Source organism: Vombatus ursinus, unplaced genomic scaffold (assembly GCF_900497805.2).
Source record: "Vombatus ursinus unplaced genomic scaffold, bare-nosed wombat genome assembly UNPS02004533.1, whole genome shotgun sequence".
NCBI classification, from domain to species: Eukaryota; Metazoa; Chordata; class Mammalia; order Diprotodontia; family Vombatidae; genus Vombatus; species Vombatus ursinus.
The window spans coordinates 1193047-1214437 of NW_020944311.1; the positions used below are offsets into that span (position 1 = coordinate 1193047).

At 42.0% G+C, this 21391-nt stretch overlaps 1 protein-coding gene across 2 annotated transcripts in view; it reads left to right on the plus strand.

The window, feature by feature from the left end:
* DOCK11 (dedicator of cytokinesis 11) overlaps nt 1-21391 on the plus strand; it is a 191096-nt gene that overhangs the window by 105397 nt on the left and 64308 nt on the right. The window contains exons 25-33 of one of the 2 annotated variants that reach the window (XM_027837386.1): nt 1103-1172; nt 1263-1388; nt 3627-3698; nt 4434-4580; nt 10257-10340; nt 11073-11184; nt 11837-11875; nt 13414-13592; nt 16025-16141. In XM_027837386.1, coding sequence (XP_027693187.1) covers nt 1103-1172; nt 1263-1388; nt 3627-3698; nt 4434-4580; nt 10257-10340; nt 11073-11184; nt 11837-11875; nt 13414-13592; nt 16025-16141 — 946 coding nt within the window. The remainder of the gene's footprint in view (nt 1-1102; nt 1173-1262; nt 1389-3626; nt 3699-4433; nt 4581-10256; nt 10341-11072; nt 11185-11836; nt 11876-13413; nt 13593-16024; nt 16142-21391) is intronic. The other variant, XM_027837390.1, reaches the window with a different exon arrangement.

Genomic DNA, 21391 nt, shown 5'->3' on the forward strand with positions numbered 1-21391 from the left:
GATGGAGAGATGAAGAGAGAGCTCATTCCAAGCATAGGAGATAGCTAGTGCTACTTTACGTGTGTGTGTGTGTGTGTGTGTGTGTGTACAGAGAGAGATATGCACATGTAGTAAGATTGAGTAAGTAGGTTGGGGCCATGTTGTGAAGGGCTTCAAATGACAAATTGAGGAGTTTGGGGGAGCCACTAGAATTTATTGAGTAGGAAGGTGACCTGCTCAGACTTGGTCTTTAGGAAAAGCACTTTGGCAGCTGGAAGGAGGATGGATTGGAGGAGGAAGAGGAGACTGAGATGAGAGGTAATAGGGATCTGAATGAGAGTGGTGGTTGTCAGAGAGAAGGGGATCAGCTACAAGAGATGTTGTCAAAGTAGGAATGACAAAATCTTGCAATTGACTGCATGTGTGGAGCTAGAGAGAATGAAGATTCAAGGATAATGACAGGATGGTGAGTCTGGGAGATAGGAAGGCTGGTGGTACCTTCAGCAGAAATAGGGAAGCTCAGAGAAGGGATAGGTTTTGGGGAGAAGATGACGACTTGTGTTTTGGACGTGTCGACTTTGAGATGCCTGTGGGAATCCAGTTTGACTTGTCCAAAAAGCAATTGGTAATGCAGAACTAGAAATCAAGAGAAAAACTAGGGCTTGGTATATAGATTTGGGAATCACCTACATAAAAAAAGATAATTAAGGCCATGGGGCCCAACGGAGATCATTAAGTAAAAGAGTCTCTAGAGGTTTAGGAATGAAGAGCTGTTCTCCAAGCCGACTCAGTTTGATTCTTACTTCCTCTAATCTTGATGACCACTGCCTTTAACTTAACGGAGCTTGGCACAAATCTCCTCATTCTGTGATTCTGAAATGACCACAAAGTCTTAGAGCTAGAATAAACCTCAGCGGACATCCAGTCCAACCTGTACCTGAACAAGAGTGTCTTCAGTAGCATTCCCACCAAATGGTCCCCCCCCTTTAGACAGGTATGCTTAGGAAGCTTTTCCTGACCTCAAGTCTGAAATCTGCTTCTGTGCCACCTTCACCCATTGCCCTTGAGAGGAACAAAGGAGCTTTGGAGTGCCTCATTTGGGGTCTTCACTATGTCGTTTCAGGGTTCTCTTACACATTGTGTCAAAATGCCATGAAGAAGGCTTGGATCATTACTTAAGATCCTTTCTAAAGGTTGGTGGGGAATCTTTCTTCTTTTTTCGGTGGGTGGGGGGCTGATTCCTTAATAATCTCATTAGGTTCATGGTTTCTTTTTGTTTGTAGTATAGTTTTCGGGCTGAGAAACCAGGTGCCCCTCAGGCCCAGATGACACATGAAATTCTGGCCACAGCCATGACAACAGCGCTAAAGCAGTCTGCAGACTTTTTAGCCATAAATAAACTGCTAAAGGTAAGGGCCCAGGAGGTACTGGGGAATTTAAGGAAAGCTGTGCCTAGCTGGCCAGCCTGGAGGGAGGCAAGGCTGAGAGGGAGGCCTGAGGGCCCCAGCTTCCAGCTCAGAGAGGCTGAAGTTAGACTCCCTTTAAAGGGAGTCTTGTCAGCTCACTTTGGTGCAGATACCATTCTTAGGAAAATCCAGTCTGCTTTTATGCATGTACAATGTGCATGGCCTTTGACAAAAAAAAAAAAAAAAAACCTGGTCTAGGCTGTGCTTACAGATAGAATCACCAGGGTGTGGCCTCTGAGCCGCAGAACTAGCAACTCTGTGGAGCAAGGGGGGACCCCCCCAAAGTGTAAGGAATAGGACAGGTGACTGACTTGTCCATTCCCTTTGGTCAGGTCAAGACCAATAGGGAGTAAAGAGAAAAGGACGAATCTGTTGGTAAATTCTAGAAGCACTCAGATGGACTCGTGAAGGCAAAACTCTTTGTAGGCCATGTCTAACCTAATCCCAGAAAATAACCTGCCCTCAAAATCTCTTGTGTTCGGCTGATTCAATTTTATTGTTCATTACTGGTAAGGCATTGATTTAGACAGTACCCAAAAGGCTAATCTAGATTTGGAGCAGGGGCAGTTTACAAACTAAATTTCCAATAACTTGAATGAACCTTGGAGTCGTTGCCTTCTTTCCCTATCAGCTAGTTTGGCATTTCCCACATTGGACATTGTTGCCTGGAATTATTTTCCACTTGGAATATTTGATCTGGACTTTCTTTCTATGCTGTGGTTAGTGAATCTGGAATGGATCCAATTATCATCTTTCTCCAATGCCCTCCTCCAGTGCCTCTTAGAGAACCTGGGTTGTCAGGTCATGTCAACAGATCACAAGCTAGGGCAGGCAGACTTCCTCCCACTGTGGCGGACTGTGTGCCAGTTTGAAAACCAACCTGTTTCAGCTTGGAGAAGCTCATCACCAGGAGGTTGGCTACCGAGTGATGAAGTTTTTGTCCTTGGTGGCTCGCAGAGACTGTGGGCAAAGGTGTGGGGGGGAGGGGAAGAGAGGGGACAACAGAGTTTCCACAGCAGTGAAATTCCAGCTCGTTGAAATGTCTTCTAATCACCTCTGGCCGGAGTTATTGCTTACAGTACATTCTTTTCTGGTTTTGTTTGTTCCCCTTTTCTTAAAACCATTAACCCTCTGTTTTTCGTACTGAGTAACTTTGATTTTGCTTTTGTTTCTGGCTTTTTTTTTTGGTCACTGATATCGTATCCCTAGTAAATACTTTTTGATGTGGACAGTAGAACCAAAGAGCCAGGCCATGAGAGGCCATCTACTCCAGAGGATGACGATTTCAGCTAAAAATCTATAGGCTTTGTTAGTTTTTTTTTTCTGTTTCATTGATTTTAATTTTCACATGAGGCCACTTTTTTGGTGATGTAACGTTTGGACTTGTACCATCTCCACCACACCCCTCAAACCTCTGTCTGTTTAGTTGTGACTATATAGCTGCAAACAAAATCTACTTCAGAATCCAAGCAAGATAGGACCTGGGCAAAATTGTGAAACATGCAAAATCTGTCCTCATCCCTCTTTGAGTGATGCTGTCTAGGTATCTAGTACTCTGAAGCCCTCTCCACCCTTTTACTGTCAAAACCGACTTGTAGCTCTCAGAAGGGAGCTGATAAACCAGTCTAGTTCTTAAAATGAGATCACCCTAAAGTATAAGTGATTACCCATTTCAAAGGAAGCTTCATTTTAATTGGTCATATTCCTTTAACCTGGGAAACAGAATCTCTCAGGGTCAAATTTTAGGCATCACGGACAGATAAGTGGGAAGATATTTGAGGAGGTTCCTCAAATCACTTGTGTCAATACTTCAGCTGACTCTAAAGTGGCTATTGGTGGATCATAGGATCTAGGGCTGGAAATTTCCTAGTTCAACTCCCCTACCCCCTACCTCCTCCATTAGCAATGAGGAAACAAGAGGGCAAGTGACTTGTCAGGAACAGAGTCCAGATTCAAACCCAGCTCCTCTGGCTCCAAATCCGGGGCTCAGAATACCACACTGTTTTCATAATCTTTTTTTAAAATGATGGGAGGGAAATAATGCTTTGGAAACTCCCGTTACACACACACACACACACACACACACACACACACACACACACACACACGTACACGTGCTCAGCTCCCTAGCAGGTGAGCATCCTAATGGTTTTCAAAGATGTCATTTTTTTTCCATTCCAGTACTCCTGGTTTTTCTTCGAAGCTCTGGCCAAGTCCATGGCCTCATACTTACTTGAAGAGAACAAAATTAAGGTAAATAAACTCAAAAGTGGTTTTTCTAGGTAAATGAATAAAGGTCATTCCCTTCTAGTTCGCTTTGTATTGAAAGGCATTTCAGTCCTTAGCTTAGCTTGAGGAGAATATGAAGTGAAAACAAAGCAAGGCTCCAAGCCTAGATGGAGAACCCTGAGCAGTTGTGTACAAAGTTGTTTACAGGTGTTGCCATTTGAAACCTGGACATGGCCAGTCTCTTGGGAGTCTGGCTTCTGTATGGTTTTGGGGTGAAAGTGTCCCAGAGCAGAAATGACTGTGACTTAGCACGGTTGATGGCATATATAGTCATTTGTTACCCTTTTTCTGAGGTGCTTTGCTTTGTGCAGCAGATCTGGTCTGCAAAACAAAAACTCAACCCCCACCCCCACCAACCCCAGCTCTTTAGAGAGACATTTTGGTCATCGCCATTGTCGAGGACTTCAGAGTTTGCTTTCAGCGCAGCTGCCTTCGGTGTAGAGAGCCAGAAGGGGCAAGGGTTTCGGGTTCCCAGAGCGAGTAGGACTAGCAGCCACCCAGTAGCAGAGAGCCAGCGACTCATTCAGTGCTAATAATCAGTTGTGCTCATTGCCATAGTGGCCGGGGTCAAATCTTCTTTCAACTCAATCAAATGTGTTTGGAGGAGGAAAAGGCAGGCTTGGCCTCCCTCCGCTCTTGCTCCTGCTTCCAAATGTTGCCATTTTGGGCCTTTAACTCTCTCTGCATGTTGAATTTCAGCTTCCCAGAGCCCAGAGATTTCCCGAGTCCTACCATCATGTCCTCCACTCGCTCCTTCTGGCAATAATTCCTCATGTGACTATTCGATATGGGGAGATACCCGAAGAATCAAGAAATGTTAATTATAGCTTGGCCAGCTTCCTGAAGGTGAGTTGTTTGGAGTTGTGGGGCACAAGCTCAGCTGTGAGGCAGGCTACTGGAACAACTGCTTTGATGAAAAGAATCAGTCATTTCAGTCAAACAACCAGTTTGGACGGATTTTTTTTCCCTGCCAAAACGCCCAGCGGTTTGACTGATTTGATGTACACAAACCATACAATTCAGATAAAAAAGTGAGTAGTTTGGTACACTTGGTCTAATGTTTTGTCTATATACTGCCTCCAATCCAGGTGTTTATGGGGGACAGAAAACACATTTCTTCTTGTTGTTATTATACTTGAGACCACTTTGGAGTGTTTGCAGGAAATGAGCAAGCCTCCTAAGACTGAGTACAGCAAGTCCCCAACTTCAGAATGAGTGGTGTTCCAAATGTTTATAGCAGATTGGAGTTTAGAACACATTTTCCCATAATAACAATGTTATTAATGAAACATAGACTCTTAGAGATATGTAAGGGACCCCTGAGATCTTCTTGTCTAGTCCTCTCATTTGACAGATGAGGAAACTGAGGCATAGAGAGGTTAAAGTGACCTTCCAAAAGTCACACAGCAAGCTGGCTTAGGTGGCTCGGTGGGTAGAGACCTGGACGTGGAGTCAGGAAGACTTGAGTTCAAATCGGGCCTCAGATAAACACTAGTTGTATGACCCTGGGCAAGTCACTTCATTGCTGTCTGACTCAATTTCCCCATCTGTAAAATGGGATAACAATAATACCTACCTCTTGGGGTTGTTGCGAGGATCATATGAAATATTTGTTAAGTGCTTTGCACAGTGCCTGGCACATAGTAGGTGTTTAATAAATACTTGTTTCCTTCCTTCTTTCTTTCCTAGTACCAGGTCCATGTTCCTTCTATTATACCTGGCTGCCTCCCTCCCATTACTAGTAATAATGGTGTTATTAATACCGAGAGTAGGATTTTACCTAGGTTCTGGGTTAAATTGTCTTTTGAGTGCCTGCCTGGGCAGCTAATTACTATTCATAACTTAGTTTCTGCAGGTAAGTAGATTTGTCAACACACCTCCAGAAGGGAGTATGGGGTACCAGAAATCATTGTATCTCTTGTTGCAGCTGGGATGGCTGCTGTCCATTGACTCAGTGAAAAGACAGTGTGGGTACTTAGGCTGTATTTTTCCTCCCAGGCCCCAGCATTGGCCCTCCCGAGCACAGGCTAGCTGTTTCCAGGTCTGGATGTTTGAAAGTTGAAGAATGCCCAAATATTTGCTTTACTGAATTTTACTGAATTGCAGCGTAGATAATTTAGACAGAACTGAAAGATAGAGGGAACCTTCAGGTGAGGAAATTCCCTCTACCAATTATAGATGGCGCCTTCTCTGCAACTTCAAGGCGATGTTGCCTCAAGCACTGAGTTTTCACTTAATATTCTCCTCAAGCTAAGCTTTCAGCACCTAGCCAGCATCCCAGTATATGGCTGGGGCAGGACTTGAACGCAGGTCTTCTTGACTTAGAGGCCAGCTCTGTATGCCATGCTGCCTCTTCTTCTTGATGCCTTTTGGGTTTTTATATAATATTCCTTTACAAGTATATTCCTGTCCCTTCTCCTGCCCAGCAAGCCTTTCTTTAAAAACAAAAAGAAAAAAAAAATTGACCTTGTCTAACAATGTCTATACAATATCCCATAATCATGGAGCAGATGGGTACTGCTCTCGATGGGAATTCCATATGCATTGAGGCAGCTAGGTGGCACAGTAAACAGAGCCCTGGGCCTGCAATCAAGAAGACCTGAGTTCAAATCCAGCCCAGACACTTACTAGCTATGTGACCTCTATGTAAGCTCTTCTGCCTTAGTTTCCTCAACTGTAAAGTGAGGACAATAATAGCACCTACTTCCAAGGCTGCTTGTAAGGATCAAATGAAATAATCTTTGTAAAAAGTACTTTGTAAAAAGCACAGTGCTTAGCACACAATAGGTGCTATATAAATGTTTATTTCCTTCCCTTCCTCTCCCCCCTCCCCCCAGTATCCCACTTCTACACTGAAGGAAAAGGGATGTGGAGTTTTTTCATCTCTTCTCCAGGGCCAAGCTTGGGCATATGGAACATTCTATTTCCTTTTACGGTTCTTTGTGCTTACATTCCAATCCCCTCATTTTATAGATGGTAAACTAAGGCCTAGGATGGGGAAGTGACTAGCTCAAGGTCACACAGAGCCAAGACCAGAAGCTGGCTAGGGATAGAAGCATGGAGGTCTGACTGAATGAATGAGTATTGTCTGTACCAACTTTTCCCAACTTTTTTTTTTTGCTTTTTGCTTTTTACTAGGCAATTGGGGTTAAGTGACTTGCCCAGGGTCACACAGTTGGTATGTGTTGTGTGTCTAAGACCAGATTTGAACTCAGGTCCTCCTGACTTCAAGGCCAGGGATCTACCCACTACGCCACCTAGCTGCCTCTCCCAACTTTTTTGGGGTACGGCAATAAACACCTCTAAGGCTTGCTTCCCCAGACTCTGGAATTCAGTAACTCTCCATGGAATAGGCCAGGAGTGGGGAACCTGCGGCCTGGAGGCCACATGTGGCCCTCTAGGTCCTCAAGTGCAGCCCCTTGGAACCTGCAGACTCCAGGCCACAGGTTCTCCACCTCTGGAATAGGCTCTGGTTATCTAATGCGTTCAATTACAGCTTTTTAAAAATATCCCAGTCCAATTAAACAGTACAGATGCCCAGACGAAAGAAATGTGACAGGGAACATCCTCAAATTGTGGGGTCCCAGGATATAGAAGAAACTCTTGTAGCCTTGGAAAGGGAAAGTGCAGGGGGAAGAAGAGGCCAGAGTTAGGGGGTGCTTTATGCCAAGAACCAACATGTCCTGGGCCTGGCCATCACTCTAAAACCTCTCCAAACAGTTTGAATATATTGAGGTGTTTGTTTTGCTGATAAAAATACACTTTCAATTCTATGAGAAACTGGGCTGTTTCCAAGGAGGAACTTTATAGCCAACCTTACTAGAATATTCTTTTAAAAAAAGAGACAGCTGTAGATGCTTTGTTGGTTAAGTTGGGTGGGTCTTTTGGACCTTCTCAGCACACTCCTCCCACAATGCCTCAAAGAATGAATAACCCTGAAGACGATTTCTGTTTGAGACACATCTGGGCTTTTCTGATTATTAATTCTGGATAAAGGTCTCAGATCCCTGATGCCTTTCTTTGCCAAAATGGAAGTGCTACTATTATGTAAGGCTTTCTGTGTATTAGAAACCAAGCAAACAGCTAAACTCCATCCTCAAGTAAATTCAGTAAGAGATTATTTGGGATCTAAAGTATCAGAAAGAAATTGGTCTTTTAATCCTTTTCTTGGGAATTCATGCCCAGCAATTGAAGGCTGGCTATGTAAAGCAAAGTGCACCAAATTTATTTTTGTATTGGTCATAAAGTGATATGTCTACAATCGGTAGGGCATTTATTGAACGCCAGCTGTAATGATAGCTGACACTTTATATCTTGAGCTTCACAGCAACCCTTTGAGATATGCAGGACAAATGTTATCCCCATTTTATAGAAGGAAACTAAGGCTCTAAGAGATTGTCACTTGTCCGTGGTCACATAGCTATTCAAGTATATGGGTGGTCACATTTGAACCTAGGTCTTTCTGACTCCAAGTGCAATACTCTTATGTACTAAACCAGAGGTGGGGAACCTGCGGCCTCAAGGCCACACGTGGCCTTCTAGTTCCTCAGGTGCTGCCTTTTGACTGAGTCCGAGTTTTACAGAACAAATCCTTTTATTAAGGGAATTTGTTCTGTGAAGTTTGGATTCGGTCAAAGGGCCGCACTTGAGGACCTAGAGGGCCGCACGTATCCTTGGAGACAGCAGGTTGCCCATAACTAAACCATGTCCTATGCTAGGCAACATGGGGGATACAAATGTAGCAAGACTCTGGATTCGTTTTCCCAGAACAAGGTTGGCTCCATCTCCCCATCAGGGTTCTTGGGGCACCCTTCTTCTAAGAGGGAAGTCTTTCTCTAATGCTCTCAGGGCCCCCATTCCAGTGTGTTCTTTCCCCCACCCCCACCCTCTATGGTTAACTGGTGCCCTTTCATTTAACCAATTAACATCAATTAACTTTTATAAAAGGATATTTAAGGTGCAGATAGAGTAAGAACTGAAGTCACAAAACTTTTCTTCCCAATACCTAGAGACACATTCTCCTCAATCCCCAGGGCAGGTGGGCTCAGACTTAAAGCAATTTCTACAGAACATTTGTCCTAAGGATTTCACTTCCAAATGCTGGATGAGTCTTTGTGTTAACTACAGTCTGTCTGGTTCCTTCAGTCATTCTCAAGAGCCTCTAGGTTGGGCTGGATCCTGAAGGTTATTTCTTAGGGCCTCACTGCTGCGTTGGATGGCTGCAAAACCTGACATTGACTCTAGCTTCCAGGCCTCATCATCTTAGTATCTGATAAACCTATAGAAATGAAAAACTGGAGAAAGAAGTAATTACTTAATAAATTTACATGGGAAAATTGGACTTCGACCATATTTCCCACAACATGCCTCAGTGAATTCTAGTTGGATAATAAAATGAAAAACAAAAAATATACTAAAAATGAACAATAAAATATTATGAGAGATGACCTTTTTTTCCTATTAGGGATATGGAAGGAATTATGAGAGAAGGTAGATGTGCTTGGATTGTATTAAAATTTTAAAAAATTTGTACAACAAAAACCCAGTATAACTGAAAGAAAATTAAGAGTTTGGGAAAATACTCACGGCAAATAGAACAGATAAAAACCTGACATCTGAAATATATATATGTAATATATAAATATATATATATCTATATATATATATATATATATTTTATATGGAATCCCAGTTCTGCCACCCACTTATCTTGAGCAAGTTTCATCACCTGCAAAACAAAAGGACTGGATTATAGGATCTCAATTCTTTTCCAACTCTTAAGTCTGTGATATTGTGATCCTCTGTAGGAGAGTAGGAAACTAGTGGATAAAGTGCTGGGCCTGGAGGCAGGAAGACCCAAGTTCAGATCAGGCCCTGTGTGTGATCCTGGGCAAGGTAACTGTAAAATGGGAGAAATGGTGCCTACCTTTCGGGATTGTTGTGAAGACCAAATGAGATCATAATTACAAAGCTCTTAGCATAGTGGCATGGTACATAGCAAGTGCTATATAAATGTTAGCTATTGTTAAAGCTGGAGACATAGGTTGGAGTCATTGTAGAGGGTCTCAAATTCCTAGCTATAGAATTTAGATTTAATTCTGTGGGAACTGGGGATGCACTGATGATGCTGAGCATGGGATTGCCTGATTATAATGCTGTTTGAGGAAGATTAATGTGACGGTGGATTGGCAGGAGAAGAGACCGGAGGCAGGGAGACCACTCGAGAAGGCTACGCTTTCATCTGCTATCTGTCAATACCACCCTCATTGTGGGCTTTGTAGACTGGGCCAGAAGTGAAGCAGTCAAGTTGACCAGATTTGCCACCTGGGAAAACTTGCAGGGATAGGCCTCAAATCCCGCCTTTGGCACTTCTAGGACACTGGTCATTCCTTTGGTCTTTCTGTGCGTTGTTGTTTCTTCATCAACAAAATGGGAATAGCTAACCTTTGGTGGAATACTCATGTGCCTGTCAGGCCATGGGGATCGTGTCCCTGATAGCAACTTTTTCTTTGGTTTCTGTAGCGCTGTCTGACACTGATGGACAGAGGATTTGTTTTCAACCTGATCAATGACTATATGTCTGGCTTCAGCCCCAAAGATCCCAAGGTGAGTTATAACTGTATACAGTTAGACAAGACATTTGCTTTCTGTTGGAACTGGGCATAAAAAAGTTTTTTATATTTGGTGTACATGAAGATGAAACAAATAGGTTAATAGTGGCAGCTGCTTCTCCGTTACTGAGCTTTATAAAGTCTAGGGTGATTTCAAATTTACAAAAATCTGGAAAAACAGCTATAGCTTAGGAAAGAATTTTGGGAGATGATTTACAGCCCTAAGAAAAGGGAAATAGGAAAAAGTCCTAGTCCTTCACTCCTCTGGACACTGAACAGCCAGACAGATCAGAGGCTGCCAAACTCAGGGGGCCCATCTTCTCTGTACACATGGTCCAGTACCAACCTGCTTTGTAACTTAGGTCAAGGAGCAAAGCTCTTCCTTACTGTTCTTCTCATATTTTCAAGGGTTCATGGTATTTAAGCTCCTCTGGTGCAGATCCCCAGCTAAGATGAGAGCAGATCATGACCGAGGGCTTGGGAGATGGTACAGCAGGAGACCAAGCGTCCCATGCAGTTTCAGAAGGCTTTCAGACTACAGTATGAAGCAAGGGCCACCCTCCTTCCTCCCTCCCCCCTGAACTCTCAAGGATCATTCCCACCCATGTTTATTATTCTAAATAATTCTGTTGCAAAAATGAATGCTCACCATTAAAAGAGAAAAGCATTAAGTCTATGCCAAATTGCATTTATATGGACACATGGCTAATTTTTTTTTCCTACCCAGGTTCTGGCTGAGTACAAGTTTGAATTTCTGCAGACAGTTTGTAATCATGAACATTACATTCCTCTAAATTTGCCGATGGCATTTGCAAAACCCAAACTTCAGAGAGTTCAAGGTACATTCTTTATCTTCTGGGACTCCTTGAACAGAATGCTGGGGGGTTCAGTGGGTGGGCCAGATGTGCTGCAGTCTGGGCAATACTCTCTGAGGGGATTGACATCAGCCTCTTTTTTCTTGACAGCATTAGAATATATTGTGTGGAGAAGTCACGTTTTAGTCAGTTCAGTCATTTTTCAGTTGTGTCTGAGTCTCTGTGCCCCCATTTGGGGTTTTCTTGGCAGAGATACTGGAGTGGTTTGCCATCTCCTTCTCCAGCTCATTTTTTTTTACAGATGAGGAAACTGAGGCAAACAGGGTTAAGTGACTTGACATGGGTCACATAGCTAGTATGTATCTGAGGCCGGATTTGAACTCAGGAAGATCTTTGAACTCAGTCAGTCTTCCTGACTCCAGGCCTGGCCCTCTATCCACTGTACCAGATTCACTACCTGAAATACTGTTTTGTGGTACAGATTATAGGTAGGTATAGGAGAATTTGGGATGCATATATTAAACTTGCAAATGCGTGACTGCTGACAAAACCAGAGAAATTCAGCCCAAGCTACTGCAGAATGGGAATGCTTTTGCTATGCATGCTTTATTATGAACCAATGTTCTTTTGTTGCTGTGTTTTTTATTTGTCCCTTTTCTTTTCACATGGTAATTAGATTTTTTTTCATTTGCTGTGGACCGTTTGACTTCAGTAGGTAGGTTTAACTGGGTTCCTTCTAACTTAATCTGCTTACTTTAAAAAAAAAAGGCACCACATAGTCTCTTGATTTGACTGTATAACTCAAGAGAACAAGCTTTTCTTGGTTTGCTTTTTAAATCCCTTTTTAAAAAAAGGTCAAAACTAACATTCTCATAGAACTTTGGAGGAGACCTCCTTTAATGTCACCAGCAGAAGAGAGTGTTTTATGGCCTTAGAAACCTGTCCCTTCTTGGGGTAGGATGGCTTTCAGGGTGGGGGGATGGGTTTGCAGCTGGCTTTCAGGTAAGGAGGAGAATTCTCCTCCCTACTGTGCGCCACTTTGCAGTGCTCACTTGGTCAAGCTGCCTTCTTGTAGCCAATCTAATAAAAAGCCAACAAAGCCCCAGCTGATTGGCCAGAGCCCAAGAAGAGGGATTCATTCTCATTTGATGAGGCTCTCTGGGTACCTGAACACACACCAGATTGTTTGCAGAAAGGAGAGGATGAACTCCCTTGCCACTGATTCGGATGAACACAGATGATCTCAAGAATAACCCTGAAGAACACTAGTCATGACAGCAAGAGGTTATCTGAGTTAGAGGCATAGAACTAAAAGCAGAAATGGACCAGAAAAATGATCGAAGGCCTGAGGACCCCAACTCCTCCCTTGTTCTCCTCCACATGTTAACAGGAGTCAAGAGCAAGTCAGAGAAAGTGATGGGATGAGGACAGGGTATCAATCTTCGTTCTGGGGTTCAAATTGAATGCTTCACAAACATTTATTGAGCACCTACTGAATACAGAACAAGATATGAAGTAATTATTATGGGGAATGCTCAAAAACAGAAAACATAGGGCTTGTAATGACACTCCAAGGGCCTGAGTTTTAGTATAGTACTAAGTGTAGAAACAAGGGTGCTCAAAATACATTTGAGGAAATAGTAGGATAGATAATATTCCCCTGAGGAGAATTTATTTGTGGGGAGTCACTCAGACCAAACTCAACCAGAGAATTTGAGGTTAGGAATTAGGCTGCCATAGAGATCAGAGAGGGTGCTGTGGTGATGGGAAAATGAGATTGAGGTGAAGATTTCTGAAAGGAAATTTAAAAGAAGGTTTCTGTGCATTTTATAGATTCTTATTACTATGGTGATAAAGGAGATTGAGAAGGAGATTTAAACCTTAATATTTAGCTAAAAAAAAAGATGTTTAAGCTTGCTTTCACTGCCATACATGGAGCTCTTTTCCTATAATTTTCTAGGCTAAGATTTTAAGTCAAAAAGAATATAGGATACAATTCACTGATTTAACTCATCATTAGGCCCATCAATCTAAACCCTATTCCAAGAACCATCCTGGATTTTGTGGAAATATACATGTTTTTTTTGTGAGAGAAGGGAATTGTTCTGATGAACTCATAAAATGATAAAATCATAGTTATATTTCTATAGCATGGTGATGTACTAATGTGAGATAAGATGTTATTTTAATTTATTTAAAACAATTTTAAAGTGAGTTTTGTAAACATATTTTGTAATTTCGTGTTTTCTGCAGATTCCAACCTGGAATCCAGTTTATCAGATGAGTATTGCAAACATCACTTTTTGGTTGGCCTACTTCTGAGGGAAACGTCTGTTGCTCTGCAAGACAACTATGAGATCCGCTACTTGGCTATCACTGTTATAAAGCATCTTTTGATAAAGCATGCATTTGATACTCGATACCAGCACAAGGTGAGGGCAGAGTGGCTAGTTCTACATGATCAGTCTCCATGTATGACACCAGTGAGGTTCTTCAGTACTATTGGCATCTTCATCAGGGCAGACAATTTGAGTATTTAAGGCCATTTTTTACAAAGAAACTTCAGCTGTTTCAATTTCCAGATGATGGTTTCTTTGTTTAAAGGCAATTATGGCTACCATTAATGTATAAAGACACACTATGTGCAGATTTCAAGGAACCATGATTTTGTAGGTGGGGACACGGTCTATACAGCTTCAGATCCTATTCACAGCCCTGCTCTACCTTAGGAAACAGGTTGCTTGGGCTATTTATCTAGAAAGACATATATATATATATATATATATATCTGTGTAGATACCTGGATCTATAGCTATCTGTCCATCAGCTGCTAACTCACTTTCTGGTGAGGGGACTCCCTGGATGTAGCCAGGGTGGGCTTCAGGTGACAGACCTACCACCTGTGTCACCTCTGCTCTGGGATGAGGCATTGGGAGACTTGAGTAAAGAATACGTATACACACACACACACACACACAATACAGCTTTCTTCCTTCTTTAAAAATGACTCTCTTGCCCATAGAGACAAATGCATCAGTAATTGAAATTATCCTTTCATCTTTTCCATATTATGTACATATGGTTGTAGCGGTTTTTTGCTTAGTTTTTAACTTATATTTAAACCATGCTTAAGTAAATCATCTTCTGCCACCTCCAGTCAACATAAAGGTTCACAGAAGGACCATACTCAGTGAAGGTCCCATTACCGTTAGCAATGAGCCCAAACACAATAGCAAGGCAGTAGGAGTCAGCAGAAAATTTTAGATTGGAAAGCTAGCTAGCTCTCTGTTGAAGCCATACTCATTTGAAAACCCTATGAACTGGAAAAGTACATTAAACAACCTGGACACTGCAGGATTCCTCTTACTAAACAGCAGTATAGTACTTCAAGCCACAATCACCACGTGTTTGTACCCCTACTCAGCCAGGCCAAGTCTTAGCAGGGAGCCACGGGGAGACTTTTGAAGACCCTGTAACAAGAAGTTATACATCACAACCTTACAGAGCCAGTAAGGTTTTGCCTTTAATCAAGTCAGAAGTTGTTGTAAACTACAGGCACGTTCCAACAGGAGAGATGACTGCATTCCCCCCACCCTGCCATCAGCCTCAGTTTAGCTATTAGGTCGGAGCTGGGTTGAGCTGATATGTTGGCTTAGAAAGCTTAGGCATACTCTGCTCTTTAGGTGGTGATAATATTATTAAATAGCATATCCTTTCATGTAAAACTTCCTGCCCCCCAAATCATAAATTATGAAAGTATAAATTGGATCATACATTGGAATTTGTCATTTTTTTAAATTTATAAAATAGCTTTAGAAATGGAATTATTTCCATGGAATATTCTCATCTGTCTGTGAGAGCCAAAAAATGCTTGGTGAGTGGCATTCATTACCGATCTTTAATTGCCAAGTCACCTGATTTAAGGCTTTCAAACATTCGCTATTTGCTTTATGTTCTGCTCTAAAGAGAAATCCAGCCCCTAGCTTTCCATTTCAAGATTATCTGACAGTCACGACTGCTGTGGTTATGACCATTGTTCAGAATAGGGGAGAGGAAGCGGATCTGTGATTTCACTGGTTATAGGGAACTTCCAGGTGAGGAAACTTCCTCCATCAATGCGAGCCAGGACCTTCTCTGGAACTATAGTCACAGTTGCCTAGAGCACTGAGATGCTGAGTGACTTACCCGGGGTCACACAGCCCATATATGTCAGAGGTGAGATTTGAACCCGAGTTTTCCTGGCTTCAAGGCTAGCCCTCTCTCCACTATGCCATACTGTATCTCTATCACTAGTAACACTAGACCTAATAGTGAAACATGCTTATTGAATATAGTCCTTCTGAGTGGGCCCTGATAAGGCTTAAGGGAGCTGAGAAGATGCTTTATATAAGAAATACTAGTTAGTTCAGGGTTTAATGAAGGGGGTTTCATGTCTCCAGCAGATGTTTAAGAGAGGAGCTACCCTTGGCTAGGGCCATTAGTGACCATAAATGAAAGTGTTTGCACTTTTACAAATGTGCCTAAAGCTTTGCTGTCTGATATTTTTATCCTGGGGAGCTCAGATCCCAAGATACGTTTTCCAACAAGGCTGATCAAGGTAAAAGACAAATAGAGGACAAAAATACCTGCAGTGGTATCGAGGGACAGGTAGCATTAATACCTGCCATACAGTTAAGTGTTACAGCAGCTATTACGATATGGAGTTATGTTTAAGGGCATGTGAATTGGCCCAAGATAGAACGTGTAAACTGTCATCATAAACAAATTCTATTTACTGTAGCTTGGATATTGACCAGTCTTTAACCAGAACAGAGATGCAGCACCAAACTTTTTTTTGTAACTCTGGACTCTAATTGCTTTTCAGAACCAACAGGCCAAAATAGCCCAGCTTTACCTCCCGTTGGTCGGACTGCTTTTGGAGAACATCCAGCGGTTAGCTGGTCGAGACACGCTGTATTCTTGCACTGCCGTGCCTGGCTCTGTGAGTAGCCTCTGTTTCTGCTGCAGTTGCCTTTTTCTTCTTTAAATGTGCAGAGAAGAAATGCACATGGAGTGTGTACTTTTCAAATCAGTTTGCAAAAAGGAACAGTTACCTCATGTAAGCAGCTCAGCCACTTGGGCTTTTTCATATCATATCTGTATCTTCACTCTGATGTAACCAGTTCATTTGTTGTGCTCTCCAGACTGGAGGTTTGCTGTTTTGTGTTCTTCACAATAACACACCGAATTGGCACACAAGGTCTGGCCAAAGGGAGAAGCTTGCCTCAGTGATAGTCATGTGTCCTTTGGCAGCTTCCTGAGCTCCTAGCAGACGGCTCTGACCAGAGTCCTTTCAACAGCTTAGGCAAATGACTCCTACATGCTCTCCTCTGAGGCATACGTGCCCCTCTCTTCCCCACTTTCTCTTTCTAGTCAAGTAGAATGGCCATAGCAAGTTAAGGGTTGGAAAAAGGACATTAGAGGTCATCTGCTTCAACCTTCCATCCAATGCTGAAATCTATTCTGCCACAGGCCCGTCAACCTTGGCTTTCATACTTCCAGGAACTGGGAGCTCATTACTTTCTTAAGTATGGGTAGCTCTAAATGTTAAGAAGTTTTCCTTTGTTTGACCTGAAATCTACCTCCCTGTAATTCTGCCACTGGATTTATTCTTCCATCTGGGTCTAAGAAACACAAGCCTACTCTTTCTTTCCCATGATAGCCCTTCATACATTTGAAGATAGCAATAAAGTCACCCCACCAAGTTGTCTCTTCTCTAGGCTAACTATCCCCAATTCTTGTAACCATTTTTCATATAGTTACTAGCAGCGTGATCCTGAGCAAGATGCTTAACCCCTGTTTGCCTCAGTTTCTTCATCTGTAAAACGGGGATAATAATAGCACCCATCTCCCAGAGTAGTTGTGAGGATCAGATGAGATAATAATCATAAAGCTCTTAGCACAGTGCCTGGCACATAAGCGCTATAGAAATGTTAGCTAGTAGTATTTTTATTATTTTCCATCCCTTCACCACCCTAGCTGCCTACCTCTAGGGACATTGCGTTTTGTCGGTGTCCTGTTTAAAGTACAGTGCCCAGCACATTCAAGACTTATATAGATACAGTTACAAATTACTCTTTAAAGAAATAAAGAATGACTTAAATAACTGGAGAGCTATTCCATGCTCAAAACTAGGCCATGCTAATGTAATAAAAATGGTAACACTACTTACATGAATTTGCAGAGTTATTACTATACCCATCACACTGTAAGGGATAAGTGAAACTTTACAGAGCTAAACAAAATAGTGGCAGAATTCATTTGTAAGAATAAAAGTTAACCATTAAGTCAACAAACATTTATTAAGTGCTTATTATGTGCCAGTTATTGTGCTTAGCATCAGGATAGAAAGGTAAAAACAGGTCCTGCTTTCAAGGAGCTCACAGTTTAAGGATTGAGACACCAAATCAATAGCCATGTACAAATGGGAGATCAGCAGAGGGAAGGCTGGAGAAAGGCTTCTAGTGGAAGATGGGATTTTAACTGGGACTTGAAGGAAACCAGCAAATAGACGTGTTGAGGAAGGTGTTCCAAACAGCAGGGCAGCCAGTGAAAAATGCCTGGAGTCAGGAGATAGAATTCAGTGCAGCATGAGGAGCCCTCCATGAACTAACTGCTACAATGCGAAATGATGCAAGCAGGACCATAAGAACAATACATATTGTTACTACAATGGTGTAAATGGAAACAATAGCAACAAATTGCCACTGTAATGACTGAATTGGACCCCAGAGAAAAGGTATGAGAAATACACGTCCTCCTTATTTGCAGATGTCAGGGATTGTAGATGTGGAACACTTTTATGTAATGTCTGACTTGATGTATTGTTTCTTTTTTAAAAATTCTTTGTTACAAGGTATGGCCCTCTGAGAGGGACAAGGAAAGGTGTTACATTGGGAAACGAAGATAATATAAAAGCAAAGACATAAGTAGAAATTTAAAATAAAATCTACAGTTATCCCTTCCACATCATGACTTTCCCCATTGCAGTTTTGATATGTCGCAGGTTGGCATAAGGAAATAAATGGGAATTTGGGGGGAGTTTTACAGAAGCCACAGATAACACACAAAGGCCAGCAGATGACACCGAAAAGAAGCTCAGAAATGCATAAAATGTATGTATAGTATTGCATAATGTCAACCCAACTTTCACAATAAGGTACTGTAAACACCCTACAAAAGAAAAAGAAAGAATTCAGACTTCTTCTTTGGTATGAAAGAGGGCCAAAACATTTTATGTAGGTTTTCCAGATCCCAAGGGTGCCACGCCTCTAATCCCCCCCCCCCCCAATGTGGAAGGGATAACTGTGTTAACTGCACACAATCCCTAGATATGGCCTGACCAGAATCCACTGAGACTCACATATTTTGTTTTGGACACTAGTGTTCTCTTAATGAGGCCCAGATTTTTAAAAGCAGCTGTTGGATCATGCTGAGCTTATACACTAAAACTGCCAGATCTTTTTCACAAGCACTGATAGGGAGCCAGCTCTGTCTTCTCCTTCCCTTCCCCACCTCAGGCCTATACTTGGATGAGTCCTTTTTTAAAACAATTTAAAGGCAAGACTTTACATATCCCTGTTAAATTTCATCTTTTCCCCTCTTTTCTTTTTCTACTTTGCTCAGTTGTTTTTCAGTCATGTCTGACTCTTTGTGACCCCTCTTGGGGGTGTTCTTGGCAAAGATACTGGAATGGTTTGCCATTTCTTTCTCCAGCTCATTTGACAGAGGAAGAAACTGAGGCCAACAGGGTTAAATGACTTGCCCAAGGTCATACAACTAGCAAGTGTCTAAGGCCAGACTAGAACTCAGGTCTTCCTGACTCCAGGCCCTGTGCTGTCCACTGCACCACCTAGTTGCCTTTTTCTACATTACTGGCCTAATTTCTCTACGTTACTTCCCCTATGACTTTCCTCCACCTGTCCCCAACAGAACGCTTCCTTGAAAAGTTCAGTAAACCAAAGGAGACCAATATATTGGCTGTGCTTCTCTCATCTTGACCTCCTAGGTGTCTGTGCCTATTGGTGCTATCACCAGGTCAAAGGGCACATATAGTCTAGTGCCCTTTTTCATATGATTAAAAATAGCTTTCCAGAATGGGTGGGCCCATTTCCAACTTCTCTACCAGGGCATTAACGAGCTTGTATTCCTCCAGCCCTTCCAGCATATGAAATGTCATCTTGTTGGCTTTGGACTAATGAGATCTGTTTAAAGGCCAATTCGGTCATCTAGCTCTCACCCTCTGCCAACTTTCTGTCATCTGCACATTTGATAAACACGCCTTCTGTATCTTTATCTAAGCTGTTGATATCAGCATTGAGCAGGAGAAGGCTGAGGATAAGAGGCCTTTGGCCCATTGCTAGAGGCGGCCTTCTAGGCTGGACTCAATCTGTGCAGACGGCTGTGAACGTCCCTTACCTCTCTGTCCTCTCACCGGCCCACATTTCTCCATCTTGTTTACAAAACTATGAAGAGAAATGTCCCAGATGGCTTTGCTAAAATGAAGATAGGCTATTTTGGTGGCATTCCCTTGATTTAGCAATAGAGAAAAAAAGGAAATGGAGTGAGTTTGGCTCCTCTTGATCAACATGTCCTCTTCTTGCCACTTTACCAAGTAACCGCTTAGGAATTATGGAGCTAGAATTTAGCTCAGCATCAACATAACACTTCCTGTGCTATTGTTTCTGGGATATTCTTTTTGGAATCTTTGAAAATCAGGGAATTTGTCTTCTGTCATTGCGCCACGATTTCTCCATTTTTGGTAATGTTATGTTTATAACATTGGTGTAGACCCATAAGTTATGAAAGCTACAAACTAGTTCCATGATCACATTTCCAAATTGTTCAGTGATGTAAGTAGTCCAGGCCTAGCGAATGAACTCATTTAAGATAGCTGAGTACTCATAAGTTGATCCATCAATGAGTATTTACTAAGGTCCTACTATGTGCCAGCCATTCAAGTACAAAGAATGAAACAATCCCTACTCACAAAGAGCTTATATCAAAAGGGAGAAACAAGAAGTACATATTAAAACATATTCAGCATAAATATAAAGTTAATAGATACAGATATGTACAAAGTAGCTAAATATAAGATACTTTGGAAGAGAAGGCACTAGCAGTTGGGGGGATCAGGAAAGGCTTCCAGCAGAAGATGGGATGGTGCCTGAGCTGCTGGGGTAAGAAAGGACAGAGCATTCCAGGCATGAGGACAGCCAGTGCAAAGGCATGGAGGTGAGAGGTGGCGTGCCATGTGCAAGGAACAAGGAGGAGGTCAGTTTGGCTGGATCACAGTCTGTGGGAGGGGAAGTAATGTCCCATGAGGATATTATTTGTCTTACTATAATTTCAGTCTTTAATTCCCTCTAAATGACGTTTGTTCTGCCATTTCAAGGTGAAAAATCATTTTCTTTCAAGATAGACCAAAACTAGAAATCAAGCAATTTAGCATTCCTTTTTTTTATCATCTGTCAACATCATACCATCTTTATCAAGCAGAAGCCATTCCCTTCCTTATTTTCTTACTTTAAACACAGTCACAAAGAAGTTGTTAGCATTTTTAGTCCTTAGCATTTTTCTTTTTAAAAAATTATGAACCTGAGAAACATTAACACAGAAGAAGAAAAAAGGACTGTGTATGATATCAAGAATTTTTGTTATATACAACTTGGTTTTCTGAAGTATTTATTACATTTAACATAGTAGTTCCAACAGTGCCCTGTTTGTCATCTGTGACCCCTTCTGAACTTCCTTCTGCTTTCTTCTGTGTAGTTTTGAAAGGTTTCATTGATACTCTTTTCTTTATTTTTTTAAATCACTATCACTACCCCTCCTCTCCTCCCTCCAAATAAAGCCTTCCCTTATAACAAGTTAGCAGAGACAAGCAAAGCAAGCCCACACTATATTCGCTATGTCTGGAAATGTATTCTTAATCTGCACCTCGAGTCCATCACTTCTCTGCCAAGATGTGGGAAGCATGATTCAGCATCTGTCTTCTGGAGTCCTGATTGGTCGCTCTGTGAATCGTGGTTCTTGAGTCTCTCATAGTTATTTTCCTTTGCAATGTTTTGGTCACTGAATTGTCTTTGGCATTTTTCACAAGCTTGAGCTCATTCTGAGCTGCTTTTTTCCTGTCACTCCTCGAAAAAGTGCGTAATACTCTTTGTATTCATCCTTACTTATGTGCCTTTTA